Source organism: Penicillium samsonianum, assembly GCF_028829775.1.
Source record: "Penicillium samsonianum strain IBT 33392 chromosome Unknown utg000007l_segment0_segment0, whole genome shotgun sequence".
In the NCBI taxonomy this organism is placed as follows: domain Eukaryota; kingdom Fungi; phylum Ascomycota; class Eurotiomycetes; order Eurotiales; family Aspergillaceae; genus Penicillium; species Penicillium samsonianum.
Window position 1 is genome coordinate 4,518,251 of NW_026643265.1, and position 14,217 is coordinate 4,532,467.

General features: G+C 49.0%; 6 protein-coding genes across 6 annotated transcripts; 3 read left to right on the forward strand and 3 right to left on the reverse strand.

Annotated features, from left to right (window-relative positions):
• Window positions 1-117: 117 nt before the first annotated feature.
• N7471_012579 (putative Ras guanyl-nucleotide exchange factor RasGEF) lies at window positions 118-3,783 on the forward strand (the record flags this gene model as incomplete). The annotated part of the gene is made up of 6 exons (XM_057285298.1): window positions 118-369; window positions 463-784; window positions 843-1,037; window positions 1,256-2,751; window positions 2,806-3,234; window positions 3,286-3,783. 6 exons carry the CDS (start codon window positions 118-120, stop codon window positions 3,364-3,366), a joined length of 2,775 nt encoding a protein of 924 aa, XP_057131564.1. The 3' UTR covers window positions 3,367-3,783.
• A 306-nt stretch (window positions 3,784-4,089) lies between these two features.
• N7471_012580 (LYR motif-containing protein) lies at window positions 4,090-4,470 on the forward strand (the record flags this gene model as incomplete). The annotated part of the gene is made up of 1 exon (XM_057285299.1): window positions 4,090-4,470. The coding sequence occupies one exon, from the start codon at window positions 4,090-4,092 to the stop codon at window positions 4,468-4,470; it is 381 nt and encodes a 126-aa protein (XP_057131565.1).
• A 652-nt stretch (window positions 4,471-5,122) lies between these two features.
• On the reverse strand, window positions 5,123-6,364 carry N7471_012581 (putative PP-loop ATPase superfamily protein; the record flags this gene model as incomplete). Its single annotated transcript, XM_057285300.1, has 1 exon — window positions 5,123-6,364. One exon carries the CDS (start codon window positions 6,362-6,364, stop codon window positions 5,123-5,125), a length of 1,242 nt encoding a protein of 413 aa, XP_057131566.1.
• A 1,226-nt stretch (window positions 6,365-7,590) lies between these two features.
• On the reverse strand, window positions 7,591-8,997 carry N7471_012582 (uncharacterized protein; the record flags this gene model as incomplete). The annotated part of the gene is made up of 2 exons (XM_057285301.1): window positions 7,591-8,800; window positions 8,861-8,997. 2 exons carry the CDS (start codon window positions 8,995-8,997, stop codon window positions 7,591-7,593), a joined length of 1,347 nt encoding a protein of 448 aa, XP_057131567.1.
• A 1,808-nt stretch (window positions 8,998-10,805) lies between these two features.
• N7471_012583 (F-box protein) lies at window positions 10,806-11,585 on the reverse strand (the record flags this gene model as incomplete). Its single annotated transcript, XM_057285302.1, has 1 exon — window positions 10,806-11,585. The coding sequence occupies one exon, from the start codon at window positions 11,583-11,585 to the stop codon at window positions 10,806-10,808; it is 780 nt and encodes a 259-aa protein (XP_057131568.1).
• Window positions 11,586-12,424: 839 nt separating this feature from the next.
• N7471_012584 (uncharacterized protein) lies at window positions 12,425-13,918 on the forward strand (the record flags this gene model as incomplete). The annotated part of the gene is made up of 4 exons (XM_057285303.1): window positions 12,425-12,580; window positions 12,634-12,907; window positions 12,962-13,317; window positions 13,388-13,918. 4 exons carry the CDS (start codon window positions 12,425-12,427, stop codon window positions 13,916-13,918), a joined length of 1,317 nt encoding a protein of 438 aa, XP_057131569.1.
• Window positions 13,919-14,217: the final 299 nt, after the last annotated feature.

Sequence of the window (14,217 nt, forward strand, 5' to 3'; positions counted from 1 at the left end):
TTGATCTGTCCCGACGATGGATGCGCTGCAGTGCCCGTTCTCTGAATTTACACAGTAATCGGAGCGCTGTCACACCGATCCATTCCGTGGCCTCGAGAGTTGCCGACCGCTTCCGTCATGATCTCGCAGCAATCTCGCCGAGAAAGAGCTCACAGCGACAGAGCTCAAGCAATGCCCGCTACAGCTTCACAACGACCAGGCATGGGAGGTCGAACTTCTTCAGCCCCGGCGGGGGACCTTTACAAACTCGATGTGGTGCGGAAGTCAGGATCGGGGACGAAAATCGAACACACATTGCTGGAGGAAGATGAAGGGTCGCCAATTACGGGCGAGGCGATCAAGCGCACACGATTCAGTCAGCAGGAGGTGGTACGTCTTGAATTGACCCGGGACTCTGAGTGGTTTATGGCTTCGGTGTACAGGGAGCTTCAATTGCTGACGGTTTCTTTTCCCCCTCTATAGGAACCCACCAAGAGCGGCTTCCCCGAAGTGACCATTGCAGTTGCCGGCGAAGAAAACGCCGGCAAGACCAGCTTTGTTAAATGTGCGCTGGATATGAAGAACCCGCCTGCCTCCCCTATGAACAAGAAGAAAATGTCATTGAACGGATCGGTCTATATTGTGCATCTGATGGAAGTCGACTTGACCCACGTTCAATTCGACCAGGACAAGAAAATCATCTGGCCGCGTGCAGGGCACGACAAATCGCCAGTCATTGACGGGGTCCTGGTTCTACATGATGCCACCAAGCCGGATCGACTCTCCTTAACAACGAACCTCATTGGTAGGTTTTTGTCTAATAACCGGGATGTACCTAGTAGGCTGATTTTCCCGGAATTTAGACTCATTGGCTGCTTCGGATCTTCCTTTCTTGCAGGTTGCCTGCAAATGTGATGTCAATCCTGAACCTTTGGAAGACAGCGAAGTGGATGCGATCCATGACCGATACGAGATCTATCGAACATCGTTTTCATCGCCTCGATCTCAACGCATGTGTATAGCGTTGGTTTTGGGGGCAGTGATTTCCACTCGAGAAGGTGAGCAATTTTGCCTTTCTTTTTTTTTTTTCCTTTTTCCCTTTTTCTTTCTTCTTTCTTCCTACAAAACCATTGTCAAGTTGGAAGTTGTGCCTTGACCCCCCCAAACGGAAGCGGGCGAAGGTGGGTCGCGGTAGGAGCGTTCGCTACCTTGTCTTTCCCCATAGAACTCTTCTTTGGTTTTCCCCTAAAAACTAACCCCTCCCTTTCTCTCTTAGATCTCTCCAATAATTCTAATATTCCTCTTGCTTCACCGAGGATCAAATCCTCGCACGATTGGCACCATACCCGTTCCAACTCCGAAAACCCCTCAGCCGTGTTCACAGCCGCCGGCGGCACACAAACGGCCTCAGATCAATGTGTCGACGGGGATGGTGAGAACCGTGTCGCAACCGATGGAAACCACTTGCAGCATACGTCCAGTCCCCACCGTTATGCCCGGAGTAATTCGCAACCGGTGCGACCGCAAACTCCGCCATCCGGAGCGCGTTTAAATACCCGCAGACCGTCAACACAAGAACTAAACTCCCCCAACCACGATAGCCGTCAGCAACGATTGCATACCGCGTGGCGACACAGTGGAGGATCAGACGCTTTCAACAGTTTCTTAAACATGGACGACGAGGGAGACGATGAACAGAGCCGGCCCCCGAGCCCTGGCGCAGTTGTGCGCCCAAAGCCGAGCAGCGAGAGCAACTCGAGTGCAGAGACGGGTCTATCGTTCGACGAGCTAGTCGATCGTTTGATTTCCTTGCCGATGTCGAAACAAGACCAAAAGTTCCGTTCTATATTCCTATGTCTGTACCGAAAGTTTGCCGCTCCTGCAAGTCTTCTAGGTGCCTTGATAAGCCGATTCGAGCGAAATGAGATGGGCAACGAGGATCAGCTGGCCCGCATGGCGGATCAACTGCGATTACTCGATGTCATGGCTCAATGGGCCTCGGACTATCCTGGGGATTTCGCTCATCCCAAACTTCGCAAACGGATCATTGAATTTGTCGCTATACTCGAAAAGAGCCATTTCTACATGTTCGCCGCCAAGGAGATCGGGTCACAATTAGACACGAATGCAGAAGATGATGATGTTGGCTGGGCATATGGGGGTGACAGTGATTCCGAGGAGTCCCAATTGGTTGAGACATTCTTCGACAACTCCGGCCGAAGTTCTCCAGCAGCGGCTCTCACTGGTGCTAGCTCTGGCACTACCACTTACGACACCGAAGAAGAACAAGATCCTATCTATAGTATGAGTGCTCTGGATCTCAGTAGTGGCCCGCATGACTCGACATCACGACTCTCGGGCACTCTTTCAGTCACCTCGACTACCGACAAATCCAACAGCACTACCAGCCAGTCATTCACATTGTTAAGCCTCGATGCAGCCCAAAAACAGGCTTTACGTCTTGAATTAACACATAAGACTTTACTTGGCAAACTCCAGTGGCGGCTTTTCATGGATACCCCAGACGAAGAGTTCGCACGAGAACTGACGAGGGTTGACTGGATCATGTACAACTCATTCCGGCCGCGTGATCTTGTGCGTCATGTCAGCCTCTCGGGCATAGACAAGGATAAGATCAAGAGCTTGACGAATGTCAATCGGATGATCAAGCAATTCAATCATCTGGCCTTCTTCGTAGCCAGCTTGATTCTGTTGCGCGATAAGCCTAAGCATAGATCGCAGGCGCTAGAGAAGTTCATGAACATCGCAGTGGTAGGTTTTCTCAATTCATTTACTATGAGGTCAGCAGCAACTAACACCTGCCAGAAACTCCGACGCCAAAACAACTACAACTCCTTGGGTGCCGTAATTGCCGCCATCAACGGCACCCCCGTCCACCGCCTCACGCAAACTCGAGACCTGATCCCCATCCCAGTTCAGAAAGAGTTTATGCGTTTGGTCATTCTGATGAGCACCCAACGAAGCCACTTTGCCTACCGCCTCGCCTGGGAGAATTCGTTCTCAGAGCGAATCCCATTCCTACCTCTCCACCGTCGTGACCTTGTCTCTGCCGAAGAAGGCAACAAGACATTCGTCGGCGAGAACAAATCTCGCATCAACTGGAAGAAATTCGAGGTCATGGGTGAGGTTGTTCTCGGCATCCAACGAAGCCAGAAGACCCCTCATCCCCAGGCTCAGAAGTTCGGGGATGTTGAGCGACTGATCCTGGACTCGAAGCTCTCTGGAGACGAAGAGGTAAGGTCTCCAATATCGTGAATCATTGTTCTTCTCATTAACATTATTTAGGACTTGTATGCTCGTAGCTTGCACGTCGAACCGTCTACGGGAGCTGAGGGACGAAGGAAGTTCGGCTGGTTGCGCTCTTAAACCCAGTCGATTCTTCGGCCACTCTGACAACCCGGGACACTCATCTCCGTCAACCTCAACACGAATTGAGGCTGCCCTCCCACACAAACATCTCATCTAACACCTTCACTCCTACCTACCTTCCTACCTATCCCCCCTACTCTATCCACCCTACCTTACCCCTTCCCTCCACTTTTCTTCCTTCTCATGTCGCTACGCCCCTATATGATTGATAAATACTGTTGTTGTCTTTTGCCTGCTTTTCGTTATGAACTTGGTCCCCCGTGGGGGTCGATATGACGCTTGTAAACGGTGATACATCGTGGGAAAAAAAATAGCACCGTTACGGCATTTTGTACATATGCGTGCTGAGGTGTGGGTAGTGATAGTCATTGACTGTCTTGCAGATAGCAGATTCCTACCCTGGTATATATTGACATGTTTATGTATTTATTCCCTTGTCTCCTCCATCCATGAAATAGAATCGTAGCCATATAACAAACAACATTGAACAGTTATAAATCCCTGAGATACTAGTAGCGTTGAAACTAGTAGCACTAAATAGCGGACGCCGCATACATTTCAAATCACGTGAAATCTATCCACCCGGCTATCTCAACCTCCGACCAGCTCCAAGACCCAATACAAACTTACCTGCAATCCCCCGGTGCACCAGGGTCTCAAAACCACCCCAATCAAACCCACATAAAACCACAAATCCCTGAATCCCAGGCCCTCAAAAAAATGTCCACAAAAATCCAAGCGCGCTCAACCTACCGCGCCATCCTCCGCGAACTCCCACGCCGCCACCTCGCAACACCCTCCCCACTCCACCAACGCGTACGCGCGATCTTTCGCTCATCACCGGCCACATCTCCATTGCAACCGGAATCCCAGTCCAATGCTCTCCCCTTCTCAATCCCGAAAACAGAAGAGGACCGCACCCTCCGCGTCCAAGAAGCAGATCAGTTTGCGCAGTATGCCCGCGCCCAGCGCGTCTACTCTGAGCTTCTCGAGCGCTATAACCCCGGTATGAGTATGGATGAGGAGGAGAAGATTCGGCTTACGGCGAGACGGGTTGGGTTTGATTTGCCTGAGTTGCATGTTCCTGAGGGGAAGGAGTAGATGGGTTGAATTTGTGAGGGATTGCGAGGCTATAAGCTGGTGCGGTTTGGCTGAGCAGAGCAGGGTTGTTAGTATTGCTTTGCTCGGTATTTCTTGGCTTTGCTTGGTTCGTCTTGTTCTGTCTGTGGATTGTTGATTGTGGATACGATCTGCATTCGGATTCTACGGAAGAGGCGGGTTGGGATAGGCTTGGTTGGAAGTTGTCTGTGTAGATAGTGTGGTTTTGCTGGGATGCATGTATTCCATGGAATGGCGTTGTCATTGTTTATTTTTTGGGATTTGTATACTATGGTTTATGTATAAAATAAAATAGAGAGCATTGCCAAGTAACATGAACTTGTTGTTTTTTGACTTTCTCTATGCTATGTATTGACTCTGGATAAAGAGGCATTTGGACTGAGGTTCTAATCGTAACTTGGGGTATCTGATATTGAGATCCTCCTGGATCTGAAAACTTGTTCATTGCGAACCACATGGGTTGCCGCACAGTGTTTGGGGCACCGAGAATGGACACCTGATGTTGACACTGGGTGTTATTGTGTTGCAGAGGTGGCGGCCTGGCAAAAGGGTCATGGTGGAGATGGCCCAGAGCCGCGAGGACGCTGGCGCTGAAGGTTGGGCTTTTGAATAGAGTGCTTCCCTGATTGACTCTTCAGGTAGCACTGAGCTGGGCGCGCTCCATTTGTCTCATCAAAGTTGAACTGCTTTCTTCGTCTTCCATGCTAACACCAACTTCGATCGCAGTCTTGGGTCGGTTGCGGTTGAGACCGTCGAGCAGCGTGCACGCTTTACAAATCCGCTGGCTGGAAATGTAGTTACAGCGTTCGCAGTGTTTGATAGTCTGCGCCTTGACCGCTTTACCGGTCGGGCCGCGATTCGCCTTCACGCGTGAGCCGTTAGGAAGCTTGATTTCGGTCTCGAGCGACTCGGCCTCGTCGTTCTCAGTGAGCTGCTTCTCCATTGCAGCCATCTCCCCTCCACTGGTTCGGCCATTTTGACTACCACAGCCACCAGCCGATTCCTCCTCCGCACCGGACTGCTTGGATTTTCCAACACCCCGGACTTCCACCGGCACAAGCGCGGCCATGTCCTCGCCACTCTTGACAATATCGAGGATCGAACTGGGACGAATCTTCTCAAGATCTTTGATCAGGGTACGCGCACTACCGCGGAATGCCTCAGGCGAGTAGATACATTCAGTAGTGAAATAGTCGAGCTGACGGTGGTGGGCGTAGAGAACGATCTCCTTTTCGTAAGCGTACTTGAGAGGCTTGCTGCGCTTGATGTCCGAAGCATCGGAGCTAGTGACGATGCTAGTACCGCGCGACAGACGGGGCAGATCACCACGCAGGAGATTCATCATAACAGTCTCCGCAACATCGTCCGCATTGTGGCCCGTGACAACGTGCTTGATGTCCAAGCGGGCGGCGCCTCGGTCGAGCGCCTGCCGACGGAACACACCGCAGTACGTGCAGTTACCCTTCTTGCCCACTTGTTCCACCACCTGATCCATCGTCCAGCCGTATAGCTCGCTGTATCCAAGGATATCAAGCGGCATCTCGTATTGCACGGCGTTGCGCTTCACGGTCTCGAGACTGTCATCGCGATAGCCGCGGATGCCCTCGTCGATTGACAGTAGACATAGGTCCAGTCCGTAGTTATATCGCTCGTTGAGGGTTTTAAGTACGGCTGCTAGTACTGTGCTGTCTTTTCCACCGCTGGCTCCGATCGCTACTCGCTCGCCGGGGAAGAAGAGGTTCGCGCCAATGATGGTTTCGTGTACTTCGGTCTCGAAAATATTGATGAAACAAGCACGGCATAGTTTGTGCCTATTCTTAGGCCGGATAATGACGGCTCGCGCCTCTTTGCAGTTGAAACACGCCGTCGGTGCCATGATGAGTTGGTTAGGCCTGTGACTTGGTAGCGGCGAAGAATTTCTTTTTCCCCCGCGGTCGATCGAGTGGTCCGTGCATGGGGCGCTAATCCGTGGGTGCCAAGGTTAGATCTATATCCACGTTTATACTCGGTCTTTGGTCTTTGATATTCTCACATGCATTTACATTTCTTACATATTGTTGTCCTCTTTCACCAAACAGCTCCCCCATCCTTAGTGGCTATCAAACTTGGGTTTTATTACCCGAGCGTCAGAGGAGGCTCGGCTCGAACAGTATGGGACGTCAATTGGGAATCCGAATTCCACTGCGCAAATGGTGCAGCAAGTGCAGCAATTGAAGATTTCGCTCTTGGGCATCTTAGGGGCCAAACAGGGGTGATACTTAAGCTTTCTCTCCCTGTTTCGGATAGCCATGTCACCCCTAACCCCCAAGAGAAACCACGAAACAATGGGTCAGATGAGACCCCAAAACTTCGCCAGCAAATCTTGCTTGTCTACCAGTTTCAGTTTTGTCAGCCGCGACGGTCCCTGGGAACTAAAATAGACAATTTTATGAGTTCAAGGATAGCTAATGGACTCGGTTTCATTGTCCTTTGCGGAATTTCGGCTATATTCGACCTTGTTGGCGCCTGTGGAAGCGCTGCCCTCATATTTATTACTGCAACCTCCAGACTGGTTGCCTGGGCCATAGTCATTCCTCGAAGCGCTGGGTATTTGAGCAACAATGAGAAACCTGATATTGCATACTTTACCGTTGGAAACTTTGAGACGATGGGAAAGCTGCAGACTGGCTTGCCCGAGAGGGTATTGAGGTCAAAGTGAAGGGCTATGAGTTCGGCTGGCGAACTGCTATGCTCGGTTGCATACAAGTGTTCAGCGAGTCCGAGGTGACTCGTTGGATGGATCGATGGTGGTTCTGTTTCTGCGGCGTGATGCCTTTCTCAGACTTATTCAAGGAAAGGAATTGGAGAAGAACTTAGAAGTCCAGCTTAATGAGCATGATTTGAACTGGATTAATAACGCAGCGTCGCTATCTGTTCAGGGAGGGGGATACTCAAACGTGATTTCGATGTTTGCAAGTGAACTTATTATTGTAAATTAGGAATTGATGTTCCGTCATCTTTGAAGCTTGTGATTTCTAAAGAACTTATAGTGTTAATAAAAAGAAAGCTACCTTAAGGATTCCGCCCTACAATTGCGATGCACCGCACACCCAACCACTAAATTTATGCTCTAGCCTTTACATTCTTATCTAGGTGTGCCGCAGGCTTTCCCTTCCGACAAAACAGCCTAGCATAGCACACAGGCCATTTCTTCTTCTTAGCCACCTCGACAGCCTGATGATGAATATGATGTCGTCTCAAATGTAGAGAGTAAGGCTTCGACCGATCAGCAAACAACTGAAGATTCTCTTTCTCCTCGGCGCCTAGCTTCTCTGCAGCCTTAACAGTCCGCTCCTGCGAGAACGCAAACGAAGTACCAATAATCTTGAACCGCCGAGCCATTTGGTGGAGATTAGGAGAATGCCAGTCGTCAGAAGTCCAAGAGGGCCTCGCATTCCAGGGCAGTCGTCTCTCTTTCTTGAACGCACGCCACCATTCCTCAGTCGATAACCGGCCCTGTTCCCCACTAACTGCATGGATGCATCCACTCGTTCCCAGCGCCACATGGACCAGTGTTCGATCCACTACCACATCAACCGGTACCTCGTCGATCGTGGATTCTTGATTTGGATTTTCAAATCGTGTTGAGAGCTTGATTCGTCGACCTGGATGTAACATGTACGCTGCTGCACAGGCAGTCGAGGGGGCTCCGTCTGAGGTCGCGAACCCGGGGTATGGGAACTTATCGGCTGGTCCGAGGACAGACGGTCTGATGATTAGGACTTTATCCATTTTGTTACGCTCGGCTGCCTTCTGCAGGACTAATCGTTCAGCCAGATGTTTGGCGTATGCGTATGGCCATGGGAAATCATGGGCGTCGTATTCGTCGGATGAGCCGGTTTTCTGTACTGCGCTCCATGCTTCAAGTGCAATCTTGTAGTAATCTTCCTCCTCCCTGCCGAGGGGATATATTCTCTCGTCAACTGATACATCAGTTGATTCCTGGGCTTTCCATAGATGGGCGTTGGCATATGCAGTAGAGAAAAATACGAAGCGTTCGAGGTTGGGGAATTTTAGGGCATATTGTGTGAGACATATGCTTGGTGCCAGTACAGTATACGCTAACTCTCGCAGAGAACTTTGTAGTTGGGCTGATGATGCGACGTGGAAGACAATGTGCACCGTCCGTTTCAGCATCTGTAGTGTCTCTTCTGATAAATTCATTGTCGCTGTATTTCCCAATTCGCCGTCAAGGATAGTCATCCGCTCGTTTTGGGTGAGGATTTGTGCGGCAGACGGAGGAAGCATGCCGGACCATTTTGCTTTCGCTTTGCTGGTCATCCAGGTCAGTAAGTGGTATGTTGACATGACCTACATGTATTTGGTCACTTACTCGGAGCCACCCCGACATAGCACATATACTCGTTTCGGAGACGACTGACTCAAAAGTCGGCACAGAAGCGCAGTTCCAATGAAACCCGTGCCCCCGGTGATGAATAGGGTCTTGCCATTATAATAGTCCCATATCATGATGAATCCATGCGAATTGAATCTACAATGCCCGCCTTCATGGGTAAATGGAAATATGCAGGATCAAAGGGTGGATGTAAAGCTGGAAAATCGTACGAAGGGGCCTCAGGTGGGTCTACGGGCAGAATATAGAACAGGTTCAAGCAGTCCTTTATTGGATCTCATGCCCAGATTCTTTCTGATGACAGTGAAGTCCGATTTCGGGTGCATGCATATTTGCAGCTAAGATGAGGTGCATGCAGCCGTGTGACCCATCACATTAGGATAGAGAGCCTGACCAGCCATTCGAATTTCAGAATAGTGAGACTATAGATATGGACAGAGAGTAAATGATCACAATGTACGGAGTCCTGTCTTGAAGTTACAATAATAGGCTGGGGCGGGAACTTGAGGTACAGTACGGAGTACTCGATGGCTAAAATAATGGGGTTGATTAATATGTCGAACGATCTATCTCAAATATTGAAACACTAACTGACCAACCTCACTTAATACGTCAGAACTAGTGACAAAATGGGTGGGATTTAAGTTTTCCTGTAAATAAATGCACACCGCTTCATGCAGCACCTAGCCAGCCATGCATCGATATATTGAGAATGCATTAGACCACCCAAGGTCTTGGATTCTATTCGTCAAGTTCTAGGGTCGAGCCTATGACGAATGGATCGCGATTACATCTGCTTCCCAGATACATTTATCTCACGGGCCGAGCCCTAGTGGATCAACACACAGACAAGAAACAGTGATATCTTGTTTCTGTTCTCACTCTAGAGCCAACGCTTTGCCCTCCTTTAACACCAATTCAAGTTTAACCTTCCTATGATGCCATTCAATTTGAGACTGACTCTTTTCAGCCAATTTTCGGTCAGAATCACAATGTGAGGTGTGACAAACAGCAAGGGGAGATGCAGCTAGGGTAGTGAGCGCTGCTAAAGGCAGAAACTGTCTCAATCCTATCAGTTCGCAACTTCTTTTATCCATAGTTCTCTCGAGCAGTCTCTAGCATATTTCTCAATACGGTAAAGGGAAGCGCCCCATCCGGATTAAAGCTATAAAGTCCAGCTTGGGCTGCTCATGCTCGGCTCAAATGCATCTCATCAGGATCCCACTTCTAAAAGGTCAAACTTGGCATTGAAGGGGTTCGCTCGATCTCCATAAAGAACTCGTGCATCTCGCTGTCAAACCAGATACCAAATCCTGCCCGGCGCATTGCGTCCCCTATACCAACAATGAGTTTGGGTCTTGATCCCTTGTCTCGCTGATTCCAGCATAATGTATCACGTATTTCATTGAGCAGACTATGCCAGCTGTGATCGAGGAATTCTAGGAAACTCAGTTCGATAGAACATACGGTCTTCAGAAGTGCAGCGAGGAAATTTATCGAGTCTGACTGCTTTACTAGGAAACCTGTTAATTTGAATGAACAGAGTTTTGGCCACTCCTCCACAGGGGGTATAGCTTTAGTGGTGTGAAGTGGGTGGGATTGTGCTTGATGTCACGTATGGTGTCGGTGGTGACTGTTGTTCCAAAACTGAAGGACCTCATATTCTTTGCCTCGGACGGAGCTTGCTTAAGATAGCCGCTCCGAAATGAGGACCAGTCTTTGTGCTCTTGCCCTCCCACAAGAAGTGGAAGATCTAGACGACAAAAGCCGGGGCTCCGAAGTATTGTAAGGAGGTTTTCATACCTCGCACGGCTGATCAAAAACAGGACAGTTAAGCCCGGTTAGAATGCTCGACATCGAAAACGAATTCCGAGACATGGTGCTTGTTTTATTCGAGCACAGATGTCACATTTCGGAATCCGCGCTATTGGTTCTTCTGGGCCTCAGTGGCTTCTTCCCACGGATGGGCGTCTGGCAGCGTCTTCATACCTCTTGATATCGGCCATCCCCGTGGAATCGGGTAGTTAAATCCACATGGAAAGGATCGAATCATAGGTGTCTCATATAATGAGGCATAGAGCCACCCGTGTGTTGCGGGAGTGATGGCAATTCGTTTCAACCTCGGAAATCGCGTGACTCCGATAAAAGCGTCCACATCGCTGTTTAAGAACAAAACGTCTTCCTGCTGCTGGAACAAATTCTGATACAATTGCCAGCAGATTTTCAGTGGTGCTTGTGCAATAGCTTGTTTCCACGGTGCGATATGACCTAGTTCATCTATGTCGTACCTCTTTCGTGCTTTTATGTTTTCAATGTTTTCTTTACACGCCGCAACAAACTTGTTGGGGCATCCTTCATCAGGGCCTGTGTCTGCCTCGTCAATCTCCCAAGCGAGGTGAGAATGCGGCTTTGGGCCCTCGATGAAGCGAGCATCGTCCCATATGATTTCGGTGACATCGTACCGGAAATCTCCGTCGTCTGCGATTGCGCTAAAGACTTTGATGTTGCGTGGATTGGCGGAGAAGAAAACGCGATTCAGACGAACACGAGCGGTTTGAGCCAAAAATTTACATGTCAAGCGTAGAGACTTGGTGTCACGATTGGCTAAGTGAGAGCAAATAATTATGAGAAGCTCGGCGGGAAGACTGGAAATGCGGTCAATGCTTAAGTCCAAAGTGGGTGGGGACAGAGATTGAGAAGCCATTCAGAGGTGGTGCTGTTCTTGTCAAGCTTGATCGAAGTTGCCAGAGTTGTTTTCGTCCGCCGTACTCTAGTTACTGTTTAGTTGCTCGCTTGGGTCTTCGTGCGGCCTGGGCATCCAATTATCCCCGGGTATCAGACAATCGATTTTGCTGTTCGAAACCCCATGCAATGTAAAATAGCCGACGTGTATTCAGTGATATTTTTATTGGCCTTGACACGAGGCCAAATACGCCGAATATTGAGATAATTGTTGTCTTGGAATGTCTTGGTCGTTGCCGGAATTGCTACTGAGTATTGGTTTGTTATCACAAGGATAAGGGTCCAGCATCATACTTGAAGTTGGAACAAGCTGGAATTTGCGCCTTGCAGTCAAATAGGGAATGAGAGGAGTTGATATTTCCGCAAACATCAACTTATAGCATGCGATTGGTGCAGAAACACCTGCCAGCACATTTCAAATCTCATTTAACGAGACTTCTGTTGGGTTTTGGGCAATTGTGAGCGACAGGTAGGTCTGTGTGGGGCCAGAATTACCGTACAGCATTCCAGAGGTAGTCTTTGCCATGGTGCAGAATTCCCAACTGTGTATGTCAACAAGCTCATTCGAGGAAGTCCACAAGGCGCGCATTCCAGTGGGCAATTATGTGGGGAGGGACGTCAAAGTTGGGATAAACATACAGATATCATCATGTTTTTTTTTTTTTTTTTTTCCGTGACGGCCTCATCCTGTCCCTTTTAATCATTAATATAATCTGGGCCGATTTCATAGAGCACAATTTTGCATCTCGTCTTATTTTACTATCTTTTGTGAAATATCGTCTATCCTTCACCTTTGTCAACATGAAACCAGGTCCACTCGATATGGGCTATGCCCGACCTCTCGAGTTCAATCTGTCGGTCATCGTGAGGACCAATCCTAGCCCGCTCGACTTTCAATTCGCTGCCGATACCCTTGTTTCACAATGGCCCGTACTAAACTTGCGAATGAACCCGTTGGTATGTACTCAGTATTTAATATCAACAACTGTGCAAAGACTAACATTGAACAGAAAACAAAATTCTTGCATCCAAAGGACCCCGGTGACCTGGCCGAGGTATGGCAAGGAAAAAGTCTTAAACAAGACCTCAGCGAGATTCTCCAAGTTTCCCTCAAGCCGGACTGCCCACAGATGATTGACTCCGAGGCACTCGATAAGGCATTGGATTTTGGGTATGGAATTTCGCATGCATGGATGCAGCGGGTCTTCTCCATACGAACGGTATTCTTGAACGATTCCTGCATAATAGGGTTCAAGTTTCTGCAGCCCCTCTGTGATGCAAATGGTAATTGACGTCCCAGAAAGCAATAAAGCAGTGCAGCTAACAATTTTGTTATAGGTGCGCATCAAATAATCCAGGCTTATTGCACTCTCCTCGGGGGAGAGAACATTACCCATACCCTCCATGCCCGACCACCTTTGTCATTGAAATCAGAAGTACTCCAAAAATGCGCCGAGAAGATTGAGTCTCATCAGATTGCAGACCTGCACAAATATTCGATGCGTCGCACTTGGGTAGCCGGAATCGGGGCTCTCGGGAAGCAGATCGCGCGAAACATATGCTACCCTTCTGCGAGACGGATCGGCAAGACCTTGTACATCCCCCGAGGGCAAATCCAGGACTGGGTAGAAGAGGCCGAAATCTTAAAGGCCAAGGTAACTGAGCATGATCTCGTGGCAGCCTTTATCTACAAGGTTAGTAATCCCGTTTTCCATTCTGCCAACGCAAAATTGAACAAGTTAACTGAGACCATACCCTGCACAGGCTTCTTTACATCCACCTACTGCCCACAGCTTCGGCCTAGCCATCGACATCTCAAAACAACTCCAGTCGGAGGCAAATCTCTCCAACCCTTGGTACATGATGCCCCTACCAGATCCAATTCCAACAAGCGAATACAGCACTCCTTCATTGGTTCGACTCGCAACATACATCCGGCGTGCGGTTCACGAGGGCCAGCGATCAGAATGCATTGGAGAGATCGTCGACCAGCACAAGAGTCTGAAGAAAAGCCCCATGGTGCCAAAATCATACGGTAGCCGAGCAGCTCAACCGCGCATCGCTTCTTGGAAAAATCTGCCGCTTTTTGATCTCGATATCCAAGGGGAAACTCCGCTCTTTGTACAGGGTAGTGTTGACTACTGTGGGCTTCTGCGCGAGACCAAAACCCGCTTGGATGATTTGTTGGTGACGTGGAAAGCACAGGGCCGGGATGGGGAGGATGGTGGTTATTGGGTTCATGGGAGACTGCCCGAAGCTGTTTGGAGGCGTATGGCGGATGATTTGGACTGCTGAGGTTGATTTGTATTTTTTTTCTTTACACGACTGGAGCGTGTCTTTTTTTGAGTTTTAAAGTATATCTTTAATTAAAGGGAGGTGATAATCCTACGTTACAACAGCCTGATCTTCAATATTCTTGCAAAAGAAGGATGACTGCCTGGCACGCTCGGCAGTGCCTCAGCTTTCCCTCTTGCAGAAAAGAGAAGTAAAAAGCTATGCATAGCTTGAGGTAGGCTCTTTCATAATTGAGGAGAGATTAGTTTCATTATATTGTGTCTGCCTTGAGCAATGCGGTAATAATAGAAAATAAGGTA